This window comes from Rhinolophus sinicus, linkage group LG06 (genome assembly GCF_036562045.2).
Source record: "Rhinolophus sinicus isolate RSC01 linkage group LG06, ASM3656204v1, whole genome shotgun sequence".
NCBI classification, from domain to species: Eukaryota; Metazoa; Chordata; class Mammalia; order Chiroptera; family Rhinolophidae; genus Rhinolophus; species Rhinolophus sinicus.
In genome coordinates, this window is record NC_133756.1 from 118,488,943 (window position 1) to 118,511,595 (window position 22,653).

The following is a 22,653-nucleotide window of genomic DNA, read 5'->3' on the forward strand; positions in this document are numbered from 1 at the left end:
GCCCGCCCCGCCTTCTTCAGGGAGGGGATGGGAGCCAATGAGGCAGATGATGCTGAGTACTATAAAACAGACACAAAGAAAATGCTTTGGGATTTAGAGGAGGGAAAAATTGCATCTGGTTAAGGTTGTGGATGCCTTCCCTCCAGACGAGACTTTTGGTTTGGGCATTCATGGAACAGCAGTATTTGGATGTACATAGATGCATTAGAAGTAATTCCAAGTAGAAGAAGTAGCACATCAAAGATATAGAGAAAAGAATTCATATATCGTTCTTCATATCCTCTCCAAAGTGCATAGAACAGAGCTGGGCACACTTCAGTAATCTAATATATACTTGATGATTGATATTTTCCCTTCTCTTCTCTGACAGAGACACCCCTCAACACTTGATTGGGATAAGAGTTCACTTTTTCTCTTTAAGAAGATTCTACTAGATGGCCTTAGATGTCACAGAACCTTTCTGGACTTTTTTGAGTTTGAGGTTGTATCTCTGTTTCTATCAGGTGCTCCTTTCCCCCAATTATAATTATTTCTCCTATGCTCTCTGCAGTCTTTTGTTGGCACAGGTGAATTCAATCCCAAGTATCTTCAGCTTCCTCAGCCCCATTCCCAGGCAACAAAGTCTGTAATGTGGATGAAGGGGGAAAGTCTGTGCAAGTGAATTAGCATTGAAGTAAAAGCCGGGAGCCATGAATTTAAACCCAGCATTGCCATGAGCTTGCTGTGTGACCTCGGGCAAGTCTCTTTCCTTCTCTGTTTTAAAAGTTCCCATCCTTGCCACAGAATCTTAGCACTGAATATAGCACTTGAGATTATCTAGTCCAACATCCTCATTTTACAAATGGAAAATTGACTAAAAAAGGACGTGTGGCTTGCTCTAGATCATATTTAGATTAGTGGCAAAGCCAGAACTAAACTTCAAATTTCCTGACTTTTAATTCATGGTTTTCTTTACCCAACTACCACGTTTAAGACTCCATTCACAGCCCCTGTGTTTCTTGGGGAGAGTTTTCTCTCCCACCTCCATTCCCCAGGAAGAAACATGTGAATCTTCCAAGTGTTCTGGCCCTGTTTTACTGATTCATGCCCTGGTGGGGGCTGGGCAGGCAGTATTTAAGAGCAAGTATTCCCAGCCTGACGGAGTTAATTATGTTCATCAGGAAGAGAGAAGAGAACAGAACAAGGCGCTCTGGTTATCTACGGGTCTTTAATCAAATTGAGAAACGAGGAAATCCATCACCCAGAGGCTAAGGGATTTGGAGAGCTTGGCTTCCGCTGGCTCCAGAGCCCTGTAATGGGTTGGGCGCTGTCCAAGGTGCTGACATCTTCACTTACTGCTCCGAGTTGCTGAGAGGAGCTGGGAGGGGCCCACTGGGCAGAGAGATGGCAGCTTTTAGGAGATGGCCCAGGACAGAGCAAGAAAGGGTCTGGACACGTTGGAGAGAGGCTTGAGTTCCTACTCTGCCTCCGGAATCATCCGTTTTCCATTTATTTGTCTATCTGCTTTAGGGAAAAGATCCCTTCTTATGGCGAGTCCTGGGCTGGGATTGAATGAATAAAAAAGAGAGGAGAAAGCCCTAGACCCTTTGCTCGCAAGGAGACAGCCCCCGGTCTGGGGGGGAAGCCCAGTCCTTGGCCTTAGGGACTTCCTCATTTTAAGGGGAGATGTAGCTTCTGCTTTTATAAAATCCTCAGTGCAATGGCAGAAACACAAACTTGCCTTTGAGAATTTATTAATCTGGTGGAGGAACATCATTCTATCTTTAACTCTAACTCAAGTATGATATAAGAGAGTCATGGCTCATGTCTACAGGGAGCGTCCAGTGCGATGGGGAAGACATGGTCTTCCTCTGGAAAACTCTCAGTCTAGTTGAAGAGACATGCTCTTGATTTAGAAGGAAACCTCAATTATAATCAGGGATACAGGATGGACAGATAAGTTAAAATGTTCACAATAACCAACCAAAGAGTTCAGATCTTCACACATGTAAGTGAGGATATCAATGCTAGATATCAAGGAAGCATTCCTGGTAGAGTTGAGCTTAAACAAAAGCAAGGGACTTGGGTCCCTAGATCTTAGGCCCCCTGAGAATCATAACTATGACTTCTCATCCTCTTATATCCCCTTTGTAATAAGCACAAGCTGGACACAGAGAAGGCTCTTATTTAGTGAACAATCACCAGCAGATAGAGAGTGAATGTACCTATCTGGTGAGTTGGGAGACAGCAGAGTGGAGTTGGGGTATGGATCCGGGAAGGGTTGGTTGGAATGGAAAGCATGCTGTGGGGGGACGGCAGTGAAGTGGTAAGAGGGTTAGAGGGAGTAGCCCTATGTGTTTGCAGGCCACTGAAGCACGGCATTTAGAGCAACTTCCTCATGTTTCTGGAGCTGGTGAGAGACACTTTATTGAATCTTAGATTGTTAAAGCTAGAGACTATTAAATTACAAAATCATAGACTGCTCAGCTTCTAGAGCCACACAATCATGGAAAATTAGAGTATTAAAATCATAACATCTTAGCAGGGCAGAATCACAGTGTGTTGAAATTATAGAACTGTAGAATATTAGAGCCAAAGAACCAAAAATTCATATTAGAGAATCTTAAAATGCAAGAATTTCAGTGTCAAGGGGGAGAAGAAACGATCATTTATCAATTCCCTCTGTTTGTATCAGTTAAAGTGCTGGGAGTATTCTAGTATATTATCCCATTTAATTCCTACCACAAATTTTAAGCCATTCGGTCCCGTCCCTAGTCAATGCGGTACTTTTGACAAAAGCTTATCAAACACAGGCTTCCATAAGCTTCTTGACAGGGGAGTCATTACATCTGTGCATAATTCTATCCCTGCTGAACAGCAGCTGGAAAGTTCTACCTTATATAAACTGCACTGTATCTCCTTGTAGTGTCCCCCACTGGTCCAGTTCATGTCCTACGAGCTCCACTGAGTAAATCTAACCTCCCACTCACACGACAGCTTTTCAGATGGACTTTTAAGACAGTCCTTATTTCTTTCTTCTCTGGGATAAGTTGGTTTGCTCATCATGTAGCTAGACATGGAATAGCAAATCAAAGAATCTTTGAGATGGAAAGGCCTTTAGAGGTCATGTTGTCCAGAGACTTTCTTTTATCACCAGGCAGTATAACATTATGGTCAGAAGCCTGTGCTTTAGAGAGAGATGAGCCTGAATTCAGAATCCAGAGATATAACACTAAATGGCTGTGTAACCTTGGGCAAATTTCCTAATATCTCTGGGCCTTAGTCTCTTTATCCCTAAAACAAAGAGAGTAAAAATATTGGCATAGCAGACTTGATGTGAGGATTGGATGAGATAATGGAAGGGAAGGTCTTAACAAAGTGTTTGGCACATAGTAAGTAGTCAATAAGTGTTAGCTATAATTATTAGAGGCCCAGAGCAGCAGGGACTTGCTCAAGATCACAGAGCAACTCAGAAGCAGAGCTGGGGTAGGACCAAGGACTCCTGCCTCCAGTCCCAGGGTCCTTTCCTGTTCTGCATTTCCACACTCTCTTCCTCAGGAAAAGGTGATAACCCCAAAGGGAACTAGACTATTTTGCTCACTGAGTCAGTTAGAACGCAAGTAAGAGAAAACCTGGTTTAGAGTGACTTAAACATTTTGTTTCTTTAACAGGAAGCTAGAGAAAGGTGGAGCCAGGGTTGGTCTAGTGATTCAACCATGTCCCTGACAACCCAGACTTTCCCCATTCTAAGGCTGAGGGAGACTCCCTTGTGATCACAAAATGGCTCATGTGGCACCAAGCGCCATGTCCTCCCAAGCAGGAAGAAAGGGCATGGGAACAAATAGTGTCTCCTCCCCTCATGCCTCTCTCTTATTCAGGAGAGGAGCTTTCCGACTAGACCATCCCCATTATTTCATTGATCAAAATGAGGTCCCATGTCTACTCTTAGACCACTCACTGGCAAAGGAGGAGGCATTGCATAAATGCCTCTATTATCCCTGTTGCTAGTAAAATGAGGAAGAGGGGATTTGCCGTGGGAAGGCATATTCATCTTTTGTCTCCTCTCCTTTGCACCTCTTCCAGGGAGCCTTCCCTGATTTCCACCACTTTGTCCAGCACACCTTTTTCTACCATGCAATTCAGCATTGCCCAAATCAAGTCATAGTCTACTGTGCCAAGTTCGCTCATCTTTTCATGTCCAAATCTTGTCTCCCCAGCCAGTCTGTGAACAGTGGGAGAATCATAGCAGCTACTAATGAATAAGTACCGACTGCGTGGCAGGCATGGTTTTGGGCACTTGTGGAAGCCAGCTTCCCATGGCTCCCAGTGATCCACACTTCCTGGTATCCACACCCTTTTGTACTCCCCTCCCACACATTTTACCAGGGTTAGTCTGTGTGGCCAATGGAATATGGCAAAAGTTATAGCATGCCACTTCCAAGATGTGTAGCTTCCATCTGGGCAGCACACATTCTCTTTCTTGGATCATTCATTCTAGGGGAAGTTCAGCACTGTGTCCTGGGCAGCCTTATGGCGAGTCTTGTGTAGAAAGAAACTGAAACCTCTGACTTACCGCCAGCAAAGAATGGAGGCCTGATAACAACCATAGTGTGAGCCCGGAAGTGGATCCTGCTGCCCCAGTTGGGCTTTCTGATGACTGTAGCCCTGGATGACACTTGACTGCAACCTCATGAGAAATCCTGAAGTAGAATCTCCTAGTTAATACACTTCTGGGTTCTTTTTTGCTGTTGTTCTTTTTTCTCTCCCCGCCCCCGCCACTCTGGTTCAAGCAGTCTAGTTGTGCAGGACACAGCTCCCTGGCCCATGCTGGTATTATGAGCTTTGTGCTCCCCCGGCTGAGGTAGTAGGTTGGCCACTCACAGCAGCTCACGCCAGGTCTATTCGGCTGCTCTTGGCAGCACAGCAGCCCGTGGCAGCTCACGCTCACCTCCAGCTGCTCACAGCAGCCCAGCTCCAGGGAGAGCCATTGTTCACAATCTTAGCTGTAGAGGGCGCAGCTCACTAGACCATGTGGGAATCGAACCGGTAACCTCGGCATTAGGAGCACGAGGCTCCAACCACCTGAGCCACCGAGCCGGCCCCACTTCTGGGTTCTTGATCCTCAGAAACTGTGAGATAATAAATACTTGTCTTAAGCTGCTAAGTTCTGGGGTAATTTGTTAGTCAGCAATAGATAACTACTATGGTGCCACAATATCACAGTCAATCCACACAACAGCCCTGAAAGGTGGAGCTTGTTTCTCACAGTTTTCAGATGAGACAACCAAGGCTGAAACTTCCCATACCTGGAAAGTGGCCACCCTGGGATTTGCTCCATGTCTATTACATTCTAAAGCAGAGGGGACCTGGTTCTATTTTCTCAGCTGGAATGTCTCCAGCTCCAGGGTGAAGGTTGAGGAACTGGGAACAGGAGGAGGCAGTCTCTTTCTCTGAGGTGTTTTCTCTCCATTTTGTTTTTTCATTCCAATCATGTTTGTTAGCAGCTACAACATCTTGTGTGTGTGTGATTCAGGAACAAGTAGATTTATTAGAAAAAGCATCAGAGGTTTAACAGGGTTATATCTGGGCTCTTGAGTGATCTTGGACAAACTCCTGCACTTTTCTAGGACTCAGTTTCTTTATCCACTCTCTGGGGATAATAATCCCCATTCCACATTCCTCACCAGGAAACCATGAGCACAAGTGTGAAGGGACTTTGTAAAATGTAAAGTGTTGTGATCCCAGAAAGGTTTGCTTTGAAGTAAGAAGTGCGCTCCTGCCGCCGCCAGGAGGTAGCCCCACACAGCCACCTTTGTACAAGTGGCCAGTGATCGTCTCCTCTCTCATTGGAGTCTAGGTTCCGGAGACAGAGAATACTGAGAGAAATTGAAGGCCCCAACCCACTTCTTTAACTTCATCCTTCGCCACGACCTCTCTCTTATGCCACACTGCAGCCCTACTGAACTAGTGGAAATTTCCCAAGCCTGCCAGGAGCTTTCTGTACGCTGAGCCGTTATCTGTGCAGTTTCTTCTCCCTGGACACTGTTCCCAACTTCTCCACCTGGTGTGTTCCTACTCATCTTTCAAGACTCAGCTTAGATGTCCCCACTTCTAGGATGCCGCTCATGACCGGCTGCAAGGCCTCCTACTCCTCTTAATTAGTGCACCAGCCTCCTGACGGCGTGGCCTCCAGCTGCTCTTTTCCACTCAAAGCCCCCATGGTGCAGCCACTGGCCTTTCTAAAACACAAATCATGTCACTCCCTGCTTAAAATAACCAGCCAATGGAATAATGCATCAATCAATGCTTTAAGATCTCCTCCTTGCCCTCAGGGAGACATCCAAAGCTTTCAGCTGGAACTCAAGGCTTGGGCCCCACTGGTGTCTCCAGCCTCAGCTCTCCTTTCTCTCTCCCAGCCCTGCACATGTTGTATACCCCAGCCATGTCGCTCTCATTCCGTAGCTCCGACATGCCTCATTCTCTTGTGCCTTCCTTTCTGCTCATCCCATTTTCCACGCCCATGCCCATCTTCTCCACCTGGAGATTTCCTGCCTAATCTGGAGTGCCAACTTTGATTTAACCTCTTCCAGGAAGCCTTCCCTGGTGGCGCTGGGAAGAGCCTGGGGCTTCTTCTTCCCCTTCTTTTCCTATCTGAGTACTCATGCTTTTATTACTGTTTGTCAGCTTGCCTGCATACACTGGGAGTTTCCCGTATCTGGCACATGGCTGTGTCCCCAGGAGGGCAGCACAGGTGCTTGGAGCAGCCAAGTAGGATTTGTTGGTTGGTTGAATGAATGAATGAATGAATGATGAATGAATCCATCCTTGAACTGTCATTTCTTGGCCAGCCCCAGAACTGCTGTTTTCCAGGGTAAGGCCATTTTATAGCAAAAGGAAGAGACAGCCCTGGAAGGGAGAAAATCAATAAAAATGTAAATCTGGTTGAGAAAAGCTGTCCCAGGTTGGCTGTGGGGAGAGATAAGACTGGAATGGCTGAGCCTTGGCTGACAGTGGAAGACAGATTAGGGACCAGCAGAGCTGTAGCCAGGGCAGGGCAAGGGGACTGTCTCCCTCTCTCCTCATAGTGCCTCTTCCCTCTGTCTTCTCCACCTTCCCCTCCTCCTGTGCTCCACGCACTCCTTAAATTCTCTCAGGGACCAGGGGTGGAAAAGGAAACTTACAGATTACCGGGTACATGCACTACCTGTGAGCTAGTATGTAATCATTATTTGGTCTTCACAACTTTTGGGAGACAGGAGACAGGAATGATTAACCTCAATTTCCAGGTGAAGAAACTGAGATACAGATAAGTGAAGTCACTTGTTCAGCGTCACACCACGAGTGAGTGGTAGAGAGATTTGAACTCCAATCACTCTAAAACTCTGCTCTTTTCACTTCCCTGGAGGTCTAGAGCCAGCCTTCAGGTGGCCCCCAGCTTGTGAAATCACATGCTCAGTTGTGCATAGTTTTTTGTGTGTTTTTAATGAAAAGTCTACATTTTTTATCAGATCCCATAAGGTGGTTACCCACCCCTCTTTGCCTACACCATGCTGCCTCCACGGGGAGGGGGGTGGCCTTTGAGCCAGGCCTAGAAGATTGGGTAGGACTTCATAAAATGGGAGGCAGTGGGGTGTGGATGGAGTACACCAGCTGGGTAGAGAAGATCACACATAGGGGTATGTTGGGGGGGAAATCATTCAACACGTCCAAAGAATGCTGAGGGTGCTGTGGGTTCTTGCTCCTCATTTGTGCTCCAATCATGGCTCATGGCTCCTCTCTCCCAGCTCCCCTGGGGCATCTGCCTGCCCTGCAACTTCCCAGCACAGGTCTACGGGCCAAAGGAACTCTGGGCTAGGCATCAGGATGTCTGTCCTGGTTCCAGTCATGTCCTCTGCTGCATTTTACCACCAGTAGAATTGGAAGGGAGATTTCACACCTTTTCTGCCCAGCTCCCAGGGTGGTGCACTTGCTTGTGGCTTTCCGTTGGCCAGAGGCCATATTAGAGAAGAGGACTGTTCCCTGGACTCCCTCCATCTCCGAGAGCCACCCCAGCACTTACCTGCTCCACCCCTGGCTCTCGGCCTCACGTCTCTCTCGCGATGACTCCTGGAGTCTCCGTGTCCTGACCAGCCTCACAGGTTTTAAGCACGAGGACCCCTCTTCTCCCTCAAATCTCAGCTCAACCCAGAGGCAGATTCAGCCTGAAGCTGATGCTGCTTGAGCATCAGGGCCTCTCCCCGGGCTCAGGGAGGCGCCTCCACAATGTTTTCACGTTGTTGGGTTCTTGGGAAATTTGCAAAGGTACAATATTTTAACCACAATCAGTTAATATTGCTAGTTCTTTCAACTCCTTCTCTTGTGTCCCAGCTTCCCTCTGTGTGAGGTGGTTGGAGGGCCCATGGGCATTTCTGGGATCTGGCTAAGGGGTAGTTGAGATGGGAATCAATTTAGTTTGGGTTCATTGGGATATATTTATGCGATTCTCAGTCACCTCTGAGTATAGATATAAATCATTGCTAGCCACCTCTATGTAGAGAATGGCTTCTCGGAATCTGCCTAACCAGTGTCCAACTCACTCAGCACGGTTATGTCAAGGTGTCATGTCCAGAGGTCATCTCATGACATGAATGTGTCTTATGCTATCTGGCCCAGGAATTATTTGGGCAATAGAGGAGAAATGGGAGAAATAGGTTTAAAATTTACAGAAACAGAAGCTAGTGATGTGGGAAATCCTTCCAATCATCGGGGTAAAAAAAAAAAAAAAAGTATTTTAGAGTTTTTTAGAGGTATGCACAGCAGTTAGTAAAAATACTGTGCTATTTTTCTAAATTGTGTGATGTAGTTGTTTTGACTCCTTTTCTCATTCTAGGTAAAGATTCACGTTCTTACCTCATTTTATGTTCTTTTTCTTAAAGAAGACTCCCCAAATTGTATGAGTTTCAGTTCCCACAAAACCTGGAACTAACCCTGGTGCCACCATTTATTTTCTATGTGATCTTAGGCAAGTTACTTATGCTTTCGGAACTGTTTCCCCTTTGGTAAAATGTAAATAGACAGGTGAGGACTCGGAAAGCCTCATGTTCTTATTCCGTTTCTGAATCCATTACTAGAGGAAGCAGCCCAGCCAAACAAAATTGGACCAGAATATACAGATAGGGGAAGATGTCGTATACAAGAAATAATGGTGAGCAATGAATCCAGTAAAACTTAAATCTAAATAATTGGAAATAATGTGGTTGTTGCAAACTAATGCAGTTTGTAAGAAAGGATTTTTGTAACAGAAGAGATATTATGCAAGAACAAATTTAATAATAAGCTGTATCTATAATTCCAGATTATTTCTGCAAAACCTGGCAAACAGGAGGGAAGGAGAAGGAATATAAACATACAAACAGCCTCATCTTATTGGAGGAGACTTTGAAATTCTTGGCACTGACAAATACAGGCTCAGATATTGGTGAAATGTTTAAAGGTATCAGTGAGTAGAATAAAATGGGAATTAGAACTCTGTACTTCCCTCTTCTTTCATGTGAGATAGCCTCAAAGCCTACTGCTGGGAGCTGTTCAGAGGACCACAGCCACGTGTGTCCCCTGCCCTCCCCCCAGCTTCTCCCTGGCCTCCAGCACAGGGCTGGACATAGGGCTTGGGAAACTGCTATGGATGTCTCCTGTCTCCTGCCTCCAGATCCCAGCCAGGTCGGGTAGGCGGGAGCAGATCAGGAAACTCTCTTACCTTCCAGGGTGATAACCAGGCCTGGCCATAAAATCAGGCAAGGCCTGACGTAGACAAGGTCCAGTTTGTTCAGGCCCAAACATTGCACAGACCCTCTTGTTACACAGAGTTGGGTGTTACTGTTCTCAGCATCATAGGCCTGGGCAGTACAAAGAGCAGCTCCTTACACCTACTGAGGCATCACAGAAAACCAGATGGTACCCCCCAAAACCTGAGTGTCACAGAACCAGACATTCTCTACATAGTCCTAGGTGACACAGATTCAAGCACCTGGGAGGAAATGGTAAAATTAGGATTCTAGTTACAAAAGTCTCAGTGACTTTGATGGGGGACCCTGGTCAAATGTGCAGAATCTTGGCAACGCATAGATGCCTGTGTGTGCTGGGTATGTGTGGTCTTTGAAGTTGGAAAATGCTCAAGTGGGGGGCCTGGGTCTCCCTCTCCACCGGAGCACCTAAGGCAGAGACTAGATCTTATCCAGACTGTGGAGCCCTGAAGGCAAAAGTTGGGACTTGCTGAGTCCAGAGAGTGAGTCTCCTCTCTCAGCTAAGACCCGCTGGGGCCGTCACACCACGTTTCCTGAAGGCCCTACCCAGCTTGGACGTCCTGAGTGTGAGGCCACCTGCCTCCGTAGTGGGTCTCCCCTTGAAGCCCAGGGCTCTGCCTCCAGGGGGCGCCAAATGGACACTTCTTGACAGAGGCTGTCCTGGCCCCGCCTCTAGGCTGAAGGGCTGGGGAGGGCACATGAGTCCATCCTGACTGCACAGTTGGTCACAGGTGAAAGGGGCTTGAAAACTGCTGAGTCCGTTTCCACCTGATATAGATGGTGGATAAGACTCAGAGAGGGTGCTCTAGGTGAGCGGCAGAGCAGGGCTAGGGTCTGATGTGCAGGGCAGCATGGCCTACTATTGTCCACTTCTCTACCCTAGGGCCCTGGGGAGAGGTGTACAGTCCCTCCCACCCAGGAAAGCCTAGTTTCAGGTCAGCCTGTGTGGCTTGGGGAGAAAGAAGTAGGACCCTCTTGCTTCAGAAGTGGCCAACAAAAAATATTTTTAAAAATAAAATGATATGTATATTTTTTAAAAAGTGGCCAACACAGCAACTCCCTAAGTAACTCCCTGGTTCAGATGAGCAAACAAAGACACAGAGAGGGTAAGTGACTTGCCTGAAGTCACACAGCAAGTTAGTGGCGGTGTCAGAATTGGAAAACAGGGCTCCTGACAACCAATCTCAGGCAAAGGGCCCAGAGGACGTACTCGCCGTAACTGCCTCTCTTGGCCAGGGTGGGGCCCTCGGAGAGCTCACACTCTGGATTCTTCAGGCTTCTTCTCTGGCTGCGACACTAACAGTTGCTGCTGGAGGCCAGGGCAGGTCACTTTGGTCCCCTCCTCCTTGTCCTGCTGCCTTAGGATGGCCAAAATCAAGGCAAAGCAGGCCAGGGAGCCCACCTTGAAGAAGAACTGAAGACCAATAAACCTGAGAAAGAGCAAGGGACCCGTGAGCTCAGGACCTCCCCGGCCAGGGCTTGGATGTCCTTGGGCTGGGGTCTGAATGGGGTCAGCAACCATCAGCCATTGTGCACTTGAAGCATTGAGGCCTTGGGAGGAGGAGTCCTAGCCTTGGCTGGGGAGACGAGGGAGCCCCTGGAGTTGACCCTTGTGGGGGCCCTTCCCTGGAAGAGGGCGAGAGCTGTACCGGAGGAGCCCTGGGTTGGGAGCAGAAGCCTAGGCATTCTCCCTGCTCTTGCCCTGACTGCCTTGTGGCCTGGGCCGGCCCTGCCTCTGCCTAGGTCTCTCGAAGGGCTCAGGGACCTGACAATCTCAATTTTGGATTGCCCCACCCACCAAAAGCAAAAGAGGATTCCTTCTCCTTCATTTGCCTAACTCACCATGTCTCTCCTTTGACTTTCCATCTCCTACAAAGTCCCTGGATAGCTCTAGCCCACAAGAACCCTGCTCTCCTCAGAGTTGGAGGTGACCAGCTCCGTGCCCCCAACCTGCTAGCAAGTCCCCCCCACTCACCCCCACTCCATCCTAGAGCCAGCAGCTTCTCTGCCTTCAGGTTCCTGTGGGCTTCCCATTGTACAGATGGAAAGACTGAGCCCCCCAAAAGCAGATCTCACAATGAAGGTGACAGAGCTGGGCCTGGATCCCAGGCCTCCAGTGTTCTAGATAAGGCCTTCTTCCTACCCCACCCCAATTTCTCGTTTCTCTCACAACCAGGCTTCTCCCCTGATTCTCCCTACACTCAGCCATGATGAGGCATGTTCCTGCACAGACTATGGTCAGGAAGCTTGGGTTCAAGGACCAGCTTTGCCAGTGATGAGCTGTGTCCTTGGGCCACTTACTTTAACTCTAACTTTTCTCTTCCATAAAGGGGGGGTAGTGTTTAGCTCACAGGACTGGTGAGCTCAGCACTGGATATAGCACCAGCCAGCTAGCAGGTGGATATAAATGGACCTCCCCTCCCTGCTGGTATTCGGTTTGGGACTCCTGGAATACGTCCAGCCCCCTTCCCACAGTCCCCTGGCAGCTCCCAGCCCAGGCCTCACCGGTTTCGGAGCAGGTCGTTGTCATAGTATCGGCAGACGGCCCGACGCCCACAGCTCTGGGCCCAGTGGACACAGGTGGTGTCGATGGCACTGCCGTGGATCACAGGGCTGGGCATCCAGGCTGGAGGAGGAAGTGCTCAGGGGACACAGGCCCGGTCCTCCTGTACCCCCACCCCTAATCCCTGGCATACATACCCCTCAGGGCTCTGAGCCACGGGGGGCCTCTCGGCCCCTAAGTCTTTGACCCTCGAGCCCACCCCTTACCCTGGTATCAGATGCTGCCATCCTCATGGGCTGTCTAGCTGCTTGCACACCCACCTCCAGGTACCTGGGTCGGATCTGTTCCCCCATGGGCCTGTGAACCCTAAGGTCAGCGACTGAGTCTCACTCATCCCTGTGTCCCCCAGGCCCAGCACACAGCAGGTTCTTTACCCAAAACTCTCAGGAGCATGAACTGGATCCCCACGGCCAAAGCCTTGTCTTCTTTCTTCACTCCCCTAACAAGCAGGGACATGGGTGACATGAGGATCGAGAGGGTTCCAGCCCTCAAGAGGGTCGACGTCCCCTTCTTTCCCACCATCCAGCACTGGCCTTCCCCAGTCTGAAGCTCCTTGGGTGGTGGGGTGGGGTGGGGAGTGGTGTGCTCGGGCTCCACACACCGTCCCCCTTCGAACTGCAGAGTCAGGTCCCTATGTCCCAGGCACACCCGCTGACCTCACTGCCCTGTCCTGACCTCCCGGTGTTCCTGGTCTCAGATACCTCCCTTCTCTCCCCATTCGTGGCCCCACCAAATTCTCCCCTTCCTCCTACACTTAGCAAAACCTGGAGCTGGGCAGCCAGGCATGCCTTCTGACTTCCCCAACCCCGTAATGCCGCCGCCCGGGATGCCCTAGCAATCACTGGCTCCTCTCCTAAGTAGTAGCAGCGGCTGGCGTTTACGGAGTGCTGACTACGGGCTCAGTGATTCTCTACGGCAACCCCCCTGAGGTAGGCCTAGCAGTGGCCCCATTTTACAGATAAGGAGACTGACAGACACTTGGACAGGTGAAGTGACTTGGCCAAGATCCTATGGCTGATGGGCGGGATTTCGTGCAGCACATTGACTGCCTTAACTCCCCTAAAGCAGGCTGCCTGCTGGGGCAGCTGGTTCCTGTACTTTCTCTTGTGGCCAGCCTGTTTTATGCATCTAGGTGTCTTCTAATATTTGTAAGGGGCTCCACCCCACCCCCCGCGCCTTCTAATTGTCTAGGAGACAGGGAATAAAATAATCCCGGCATAATGAAAAATTGTAATTATCCTTCTCTGCGATGCTCTTATTCCAGCCACAACCCCAGGAGATGCTGACTTTAGCCTCAGGTGACAATGTGTCAGTCCCAGCAGCTCCTGCCCCCCAACAATGGCCAGAAAGATCTTGGACCGGGAGGCGGTGCTCGGCATGGGCTGGGTCCACAGTGAGCACTTAACCAGTGGCATTCAGAATCTTGGACCACACTGACAGGGCTTGGTTTTCTGGATCACCTCCTGTGGCCCGCCCATGACAGATGGGGGCTGGTGATGACCCTCACTTCCTCCACCCAGTGACTAGAAGCCCAGGGCAGCGCCCTGGGTGTGGCCTCCCCTCCCCTGGGTCAAGTGGGGGCCTGGGCTCTGGGTCCTGGCACCAGTACTATTCCACTTGCTACCCAATACTTGATACATGACCTGGGGCTAGCTCCTGAGCTGCTCTGAGCCTCAGTTTTCTTATCTGTAACATGGGGACAAAACGTCTCCGCAGGTTGTCATGAGGATAAAGACAGGAAGTGGGAGCCTGGTCTGTTGTGGGGACCCAGGGCACCTGAGTGGCCTCCTCCTTCCAAGTCCTCCCTCAGGATTCCCGGTCCTGCCTGTGGTTAAGGACCTTAGTATCCACTGGGTCTGGCCCACCCTGCTTCACCTTAGGATGAGCATGAAGGACGGTGTGTGGATGACAGAGGCCATGACCCCGCCCAGGCTGATCAGGAGCATGAAGGGCAGCACCAGGTGACTGCAGGCTGAGTTGCAGGAGCCCGCCTGCACAGGGCCACTTCCTGTCACGCAGCTGCAGTTGGTGTAGAAAACCTGAGGGGAGTGGGGGGGAAGAAGAGCCTTCAGGAACCTCCAGGGACAAGCAGCTGGCCATGGCCCAAGGGTCCAGGAAGGCTTGCGAGAGACCCAAGGGCACGAACCGGTTGGGCCAAAGCTGACTGGAGCCTGGGATTTCTGACCCCTTGGCTGAGTCAGGATAGCTTGAGCAGCCAGGCAGCTACCTGGATACAGGCTGTCTGCACACAAATGGGCTGAGCCCACGCTGAGGCTGTGGGGAGAGAGAGAGGGAAGCGGAGAGGAAAGGGAGAGAGGCCTATGAGAGCACCCCCCAACACCCCCCACACACACTCACTCATATATACACACACAAACACTCACACATACACACACCATAAACACTCCCACACATACACACACCACATACATACACACACACCACACACACCACAAACACACACACACACAAACATTCATGCATATACACATACACACGCACCCACATACATACACTCATTCTTTCACCTGGAGATGTCAGAATGTTCCAAATTCCTGACCACATGTGCAAATAATCGAAGCAACAAAAAGTGTTTCTGGGGGAAGGAACTCAGATTTTTCAGCACAGTATCCCCCCTTCCACTGGACTGAGGTCTTCCAGGACGCTGGGTTCTGGCATGGACTCTCAAGGAGAGATTTAGAAGAAATGCAGACAGTACTATGGAGTCCTGTCCTGGTTCAGTAGGTGAGGGGCAAGGAAGGCTTTCCCCAAGATGGGTGTTGGATCTGGGTCTTGAGGAATGAATGAGTTTGCCAAGAGGAAAACCAGAATGAGTAGAGAAAAGGTCAAATGTAAAATCACAGCAGCAGGAAAGAACCCAGCAAATCCTTCCCTCTGGCTGGAGCAGACTGCATGCAGCAGAGGGCAGAAGGGAGGTGCTCGAAGGGTTCCCTGGGGTGACGTTGTGAAGAGCCTTGGACACGAAAGAGGAACCTGGGCTGCTATTTCCAGAGACACAGTGGACCAGGTGCCCTGCCCATCATCCTGCTGACAACAACTTAGAATGCTGGATGAAGTATTGAACACCTTGTCCTGAATGCATTCACAACTGGCAGAAAGTAAAACACACCCACGTTCGGAACTAAGTGAAGCAGGAATCCAGAGAGGTGAGCAGCATCTTGAAACAAGCTTTGGCCTCAAAGTGTTTGCAGAACATAGTACAATGGTATATAGCTTTCTGAGGTTTGGGGGCAGGGGAGCTACAGGGCCAGAGAACAAGTCCTAGCCCTCCCTCCTGCCAGGGTGAAAAGTCTAATAAACAGACCCCCAGAAAAATAGGACCCCCTCCAAGGGCTGAAGTTTGAGTAAATGCTGACCCCTTTCCAAAGTGCAAGGAAAGGAAAGGTCCCCAGGCAGGCCAACAGTGTGTTTGATTGCAGCCCACATTCCCACCCCCTAGGTGGCCTGGAAAACCTCCAGCCAACGATTCTTTCAGAAGTGGTCTAGACTACCAGTGACCTCAGGCGCAGACAGGAGCAAAGCCACGGCAGGAAGCACAGGCTTTTCTTTTCTTCCCCGTAGATCAGCTTCCTGACCAGTGTACCCCAGACCAACGTGTCCCAGGGATCTTCAGGCCTCAGATGGGAGACAAGTATGGAGGGATTGGCCCCAATGAAGCCTGGCTGGCCCAGGGCAGCTGGAATGGTCTGGGCCTCTCTCTTCCAGCCTTGGCAGCCTCAGACACTTCCCAAGGTGAAAAGGTCTGGGGGAGCCCTGAGGTGGATGCTGGGAGCCTTGGAGAGAAAAGGCCTGATAGTACAAAAGCTTTTCTGGCTGCTGCAAGAGGATGGGGGTGGAGAAAAGGGGTTTGATATGATAGATATTTAGGAGAGGGAGTTAGGGCAAAGAGATGGACGGAGGGAGGGAGAGAGAGAACACACTTAGGATCAGGTGTGGGTAACTCGGTGTGCTTTCCTGCTCTTTCTGTCACTTTGCAGAGCTCCCTGGGCGTGACAAGGCTGTGCCGCCTGTCACATGTGTGTCATCTTCTGAGCTCACACTCTTTGGACCTTCATGTACAGGCTGAGCAGCCACTGGGTTGGAGATACAATGAAGGGACAGGTAAGGGGAGAAATACGCCAGGGCAAGGTCACTGGAAGAGAAATGCCCTGTTCCTTTTCTGAGAGTCTGGGACAGACACAAAAGCTAGCGCCTTTCTCTTGGGGATTTTCCCAGCCCTTCATTCATATTGATCTAATTCCATGGCAGAAAGTTCTTCTTATGAATGATTTCAATCTCTTCAGCTGCCTCTGATTCTCACTCCCTAAGGGGATTCAGCTTTCCCCACTGAGCCCTCTATCCTGCCGGCAGCCCGCCTCTCCCCATCTTTCCGCTGGTCACTTGCTCCTTCATAAATGGTTACTAAGCACAGCTGAGCTGGATACCCACCCACCATCTGTGGGCCCAGGAGCTCCCAGTTGGCCCGCAGGAGGAGGCAGTCTCTACCAAGAGACAATTCCAGGCCAGAGGGACAATTCCTGAGCACTAACCAGGACTCAGCTGCATCGTCACCAAGTACTGTAACAAAACGCAACCTCTGAGGATGCTGCAGAGACGAGGCTGGGCTGGGAGGCCGGAACCCTGCGTTTCAGTCCCAGCTCTGGCATTAAGTCTTTGGGCAATGCCTGCTTCTATCCTGGGCCTCCATTTCCCATCTGTATAATAGGTGTAAATAGGAATATGTATTACTGAGTGCTTACATTTTCTCGGGTGCTGTGCTAAGTGCTTTTCATCGATTACGTCATGTGGCTCTTCACTTACTATTTAATGAATTAATCTAAGGGAAAGCATTTAGCACAGTGCCTGGTATATATAGTAGATACTACTATTACTTCCATTTTACAGACTGGGAAACCAAGGCACAGATTAATCTGCCAAATGTAACAGAGTTAGTTAAGAGTCAGAGGCAGAACAGGGATTTGAACCAGGTGACCCGGCCTCAGTGCTTAGGGGCACATATCCATAGGAGTTCACTGTCCCCTAGGGGATCCTGCCCCAGATTCCAGGGCCTGGAGGCTTCTGGAATGGTCTCAGGGAGATCAAACCAGGTCAGGACTATGCGTGCTAGGAGGCCTGGAAGGCTGGGATTGCAATTATTCCAAATGCAAACAGTTTACACAGCCCAAGTGCCGCCTGGCTGGCTTCTGAAGCACCATCGACCAGGTGCTGTACTCTGCACCAGCCCTTGGTGTGCAGGTCTCTCCCTGGAGGAGCTGCTGGCTTCGATGCTGATGCCCAGCAGGACACGATGGCAGGTGGGGGGACTCAGAAGAGCGGGAGGTGCTTTTATAACAACTAGCCCGACACCACACCTCTCACACGCGTGCTTTACTACAACCTGGGGGCCGGATATTATCCCCATTTGTCATTTGGGGGACTGAGGAGAAAGGGGAGGAGGAGCCAGCTGGTCTTGGTGGCCTTTCTAAGGTCCGTGCAGAATACACTGCGGTGGGTGATGCTGCCCCCTTTTCCTGCCCTGCGAGTTCCTTGAGGGCAGGTCCCGGGGCTCCGGGTCCTCAGCCCAGAGGTGACTGACTGAGCAGGCTCATTGCACAGCCTCCTGTCTGCTTTGCTGTCTCCTCCCTGCGTTCTGCTCTCCTTCCTCCACCCCATGGCCTCAGTGTGATCAAACACAGGTCTGACTCTGCTTAAAACCCATCCAAGGTTCCCCATGGCTCTCGGGATAAAGTCCCTTCTAGAGGTCTGGCATTCTAGGCCCTGGGTCTGGGCTTTATTTTCTCTCCATGAACCTTTATGCTTCTGCTCCAACAAGTTCTTTGTCATTTCATGAAACATCGTGTGCGTGTGTGTGCGTGCGTGCATGTGTGTGTGTGTGTGTGTGTGTGTGTGTGTGTACACGTGTATGTGCTTGCTTTTGGATTCTGCTTCTGTTGGTCCCCCTGCCTGGAGAGACCTTCCTTAGTTTGCCTACTCATCCTTGAAGATCCAGCACAAATGCCACTTGCTGTGAAGCCTCTGGAGCCCTCTCAGGTGGGATGTATCTCCTTCCATCCTTGTCTGTACTTGTGGGAACCACTTCTCCTACCTATTAGCACCCCTGGAATTCCCAAGTTATTTCCTTTTGCATATCCCCTGCAGACAGCTGGGGCCAGATCTTATTCACTGGTGTCTGCTGGACCCTGGCTCATGCCTGGGCCTAGGCTGGTAATGAAAGCTGATTGAGAGAATAATATTCTATACCTGCCAATAGAAGGAGATAGACAAAGAGGCAGAGAGTGAGAACATTCAGAGGTGGAGAGGGTGACAGGCACAGAGACAGGGATGGGTAGAGCCCATGAGAGGTGGAAGGAGCAGCCAGAGGCAGGACCTACGTGGCTTTTGTCCGGAGCCGCCTGGTTTGTGCAGCCTGCATGGCAGGGCGAGAGGTACTCCACACGGGTGCTGGATTCGCACACAGGATTAAAGTCGTCTGATGGGCAGGAGCAGGGCTCCATGCAGCCTGGAAAGAGCTCCAGCCCGGGCTGGCTGCTGGGAAGAGAAGGTTGGCAGGGTTAGCCTGACTCTCCCTCGTTTACACTATAAGCTGGGTCCACCTCAGCCCTCAGCCAGGCTCCCCTCCCCAGAGACCAATGACCAGAGATTTCCATTTCACACAGGTGTTTCACTGTCAGGGCTGCTCCATGACGTGAGGTGCTGAGCTCCTTGCTGAGGAGGTGTGGGAGCAGGGGGATGGGCTGGAAGCTTCAGGAGGCTTCCGCCTGGGAGAAGTGGGGAGTTGAGCCTGGACCAGAAGCCTCTGAGACCTCTTCCAGCCCCACGAGCCTATGAGTCTTTGAGCTGCTTCTGTGGACATCTCCGTTCCTCAGTGGCCCTTCTTTAGGGAACATAAAATAAATTCCTCCCAGAATCTAGTCTCAGATGAAAAATCCTTTTCTTTCTTGATTTAGCTGGATTACTTCCTTTTCTTAGAAAATTTGAGCTGTGCGTGTGGAACTCAGGATACCTGCCTAGCTGTCTGGATCTCCGACCTGTTCCCACCTCTCTCTGGACCTCAGTTTCTCTGTCTGTCACCTAAGCTGGGGATCCCCCTCCCCACCATCCAATGAGATGGAATATGAAAGACCTGGTGGCTCTCAGTTCTTGGCAACTGTCGGTGTCATTAGTTGTGCTGGCATATGAGAAATTCTCCTCAATTAGCTCAGTTGGTCCTGAAAGGCTTGTTCAATGAATTAGAACCCAAAGTTCAGTGAGTACATTACAAGAATATAGATGAGAGCACAGGTGAGACGAGACGTCAAGGTGAGAGGGAAAAGAAAGGAGAAATAGGGCATGTAGTGTAGGCTGACTTCCTTTATTTTAATTATGGTAACATATCTATGTACTTTCTATTCTAAAAATCATTTCAAGGCCCTGGCTCCCTCCTCAGAGGGGGCTTCAGGAGGGCCTGGCTGAAGCCCTCCCTGTAGTGCCTAGAACACGGCTCACACACGGAAGGCCCCACGCTGGACAGCAGAGCGGCCTGTTTAGGAAAAGGAGAAGGAGAGGAAGGAAGTGAGGGGGGAGGAAGATGGGGGAGAGGTCAGTGAGGTGGGACCTGGGACAGAGAGGGCCAGGGCTGAGCATTTCTAGCCACTCGCCCATACCCCTGCCCATGTCACATAGAAGGAGCCCCAGGTGCAGAAAGCTAGTACCTGGGTAGAGGGAGGAGACATCCAGGGAGAGGCAGGAACACAGAAATTTGAGGAATTCTGGCTGGATGTCGGGCCAGCCTAAGCCTGGAGTAGTTTCCAGGAAAAATGAAATCATTCCAGAGAAGAGGTAGCAATGTAATTTCCAACATCCTCTCCAAGTTGCTCCCAAGGGGAGAAGGTATGGGGGTGGTGCGTGAGAGGGAAGGGAAATAGACATCAGAGGCTTTCCACCTGGGCGGGGTGTGGGGGTGTGTGGGTGGAGGCAGCTGATGCCCCACAGACATGGAAAAAGAATTCTGGAATTTGGGGGTTATGGAACAATAGAATTTAGCTCCACACTCTAAGAAGTAAGAATCTCCGAGGTCTCCAGGCCAACCCCTTCCCAGAGCAGAAGTCCCTTTGCAGTCTCTCTGATAGGGGCCTCCCAGCCCCTGCTTGCCCCCTCTCTCACCCTTGCCCCGATGGATGGAGAGTGGTTTCCCTCCTGGGCTGGCCTTTCCTCTGCCTGGGAGCAAAACCTTCCTCAGGCTGAGCTGGGTCCTGCTCCTGATGTACCCCACCTCTACTGACACACAGCACTTCTCCACCCTGGCAATGCTATCCCCAAAAGTGGCTTTGTCCTGACTCAGCCTCCACCCATCTCCAGGCCTGAGCTATCCCACCAGGTGCAGTTCCATCCCTGCCCCTTCTAGTGCTGCCTGAAACCTTCACCTGAGAAAGAAGTCCACTGCTCACAACTAAACCCCATAGGGAGCGGAGATGGGGCTACAGGGGGGTGAGATTTGTGGTACCCCACTGACCTGGCCTTGTCTGGCTCACCCCTCTTTCCTGTCCCACTCTCTCCCATGCTTTTGCTCCGACGGTTTCCGCATACTCACCCAGGCTGGTGGGTGATGCCTGCGATCTGGTGGGTCGAGCAGCCCATGAAGAAGAGGGGCAGGCTGAAAAGTAGGCAGAACAGCGACCCCAGCAAGCAAAGGGCACTGCAGCGCATGGGGCTCAGGTGGAGGCACTTGACCAGGATGCCCCCCAGCACGATGCCCATGATGGCGCCAGGAATGGAGAGGCAGCCAATGAGCATGTTGGCGTAGGAAGCTGTGATGGAAAACTGGCGTTCCAGGAACTTGGAAAGGAAGGTGGCCATGCCCGCCACCGCACACGACATGCACACCTGGGACAGGACCACTAGCAAGAAGATGGGGTGACGCAGGGTCCGCAGCAGCACCCTGGGGAAGACTGTGGGGGTGAGAGGGGAGAAGGTCAGAGCGCTCGGCCAGCCATGCCATTCATTTCTGTCCCATCCTGCCCTGTTCAGTTTAAACGGTTCCCTTCCTTCCATTCCATCTCATTCCATTTAATTCTATTGCATTCAATTCTATCCCGTTACATTTGACTCCTTTCCATTTAAGTCTATTTCATTTTTGAAATTCTGTTTCATTCTATTCCATTGAATGAGATTGCATTTTATTCAATTGTATTTATTTTTATTTAATTCTATTCAAAATTCTCCTCCATATAGTTCTTTTCCATACCATCCTATCTGATTCTGTTTCATTCATCCCATCCCGTCTCATTTCATTTCTTCTGTTCCGTTTAGTCATCCCCTTTATTTCTCACTCAGCCCTTTCCATCCTTTCCTGCTGTAGCTCTTTCCAAGCCAAACCAGGCCTTTGCCTTCCCTTCTGTGTCCCCAACATGGGACAGCAGCCCCTCCCCTGATTTCCCCACCCCTAGTTCCTGTCTCTCCACCGCACTTTACCTAACATACTACACATTTTACTCATTTAGCCTTTTTTTTTTTTTTTGTCACCCCACCAGAATGTAAACTTCATGTAGAGCAGGGATTTTTGTCTGCTGTTAATTGCTGCATCTCCAGCGCCCAGGACATACTAAGCACTCAATAAATATTTATAGAATGAATGAGGGAGTGAATGAATGGACGTGCAGACTAATATGTGATCAAATTACAAAATGTTGGGGCAGAACTTAAGACCTCCAGAGAAGGTGAACCCTGAGCAGAATCAGCGGCTCCCTGGAGGCAGGACAGAGGTGGGGCCTGAAGAACGGGAGCGTCTCAGAAGTGGAGCAGGAAGGAAGAGGAATTCCTAGTAGGGACACAACAGGGGCAAACGAATGGAGAGAGAGGAATAGAAGTGAGGCCTCCCCAGTGTCCTGCTGGCTCCTACACTGGTGCCTGGGTGCAGGTTTCCTCCCTGCTAGTCTGCTACGCTGAAGCGCCCAGAACACTGGGTCGGTCCCCAGCTCTGGGCTTCAGGGCCTTCATCAGCAGAGGCAGCCAAGGTGACAGCCAAGAATGCTTCTGTTCTGACGTGTGTGACTCTGTTTACTTAAAACAAAAGAGGAAGAGATGTGTTTCTGCCTGTGGGAGGGGAGACACAAGTTAGACAGAAAGTGTGTGGGAGAGAGGAGGAAGGCCTTTCGCAGAAGGGGTGTCAGGAGCAAACCACTTGCTAGACTGGGCTGGTTGGGAGAGACAGCCATGAGGCTTCTCTAGGCCGAGCGGGGGGTCCCTGCTGTTCCTGCAGCAGCAGGACCAGGGCCTCTGTCATGGGAGATTTCTGTCTGTCCTCAGAGCACCACCAGAGCCAAGCCAGCTGAT

At 50.4% G+C, this 22,653-nt stretch overlaps 1 protein-coding gene across 6 annotated transcripts in view; it reads right to left on the bottom strand.

Moving 5' to 3' along the window:
• Nucleotides 1-9,266: 9,266 nt before the first annotated feature.
• Nucleotides 9,267-22,653, bottom strand: part of SLCO2B1 (solute carrier organic anion transporter family member 2B1) — a 48,961-nt gene continuing 35,574 nt past the window's right edge. For 3 of the 6 annotated variants that reach the window (XM_019726473.2, XM_019726477.2, XM_019726471.2), the window contains exons 9-14: nt 20,912-21,269; nt 18,714-18,870; nt 14,197-14,360; nt 12,696-12,760; nt 12,264-12,384; nt 9,267-11,188 (exon numbers count right to left, since the gene is read on the bottom strand). In XM_019726473.2, coding sequence (XP_019582032.2) covers nt 11,014-11,188; nt 12,264-12,384; nt 12,696-12,760; nt 14,197-14,360; nt 18,714-18,870; nt 20,912-21,269 — 1,040 coding nt within the window. In that variant the 3' untranslated portion in view covers nt 9,267-11,013. The remainder of the gene's footprint in view (nt 11,189-12,263; nt 12,385-12,695; nt 12,761-14,196; nt 14,361-18,713; nt 18,871-20,911; nt 21,270-22,653) is intronic. The other 3 variants (XM_074335763.1, XM_019726472.2, XM_074335762.1) reach the window with 2 other exon arrangements.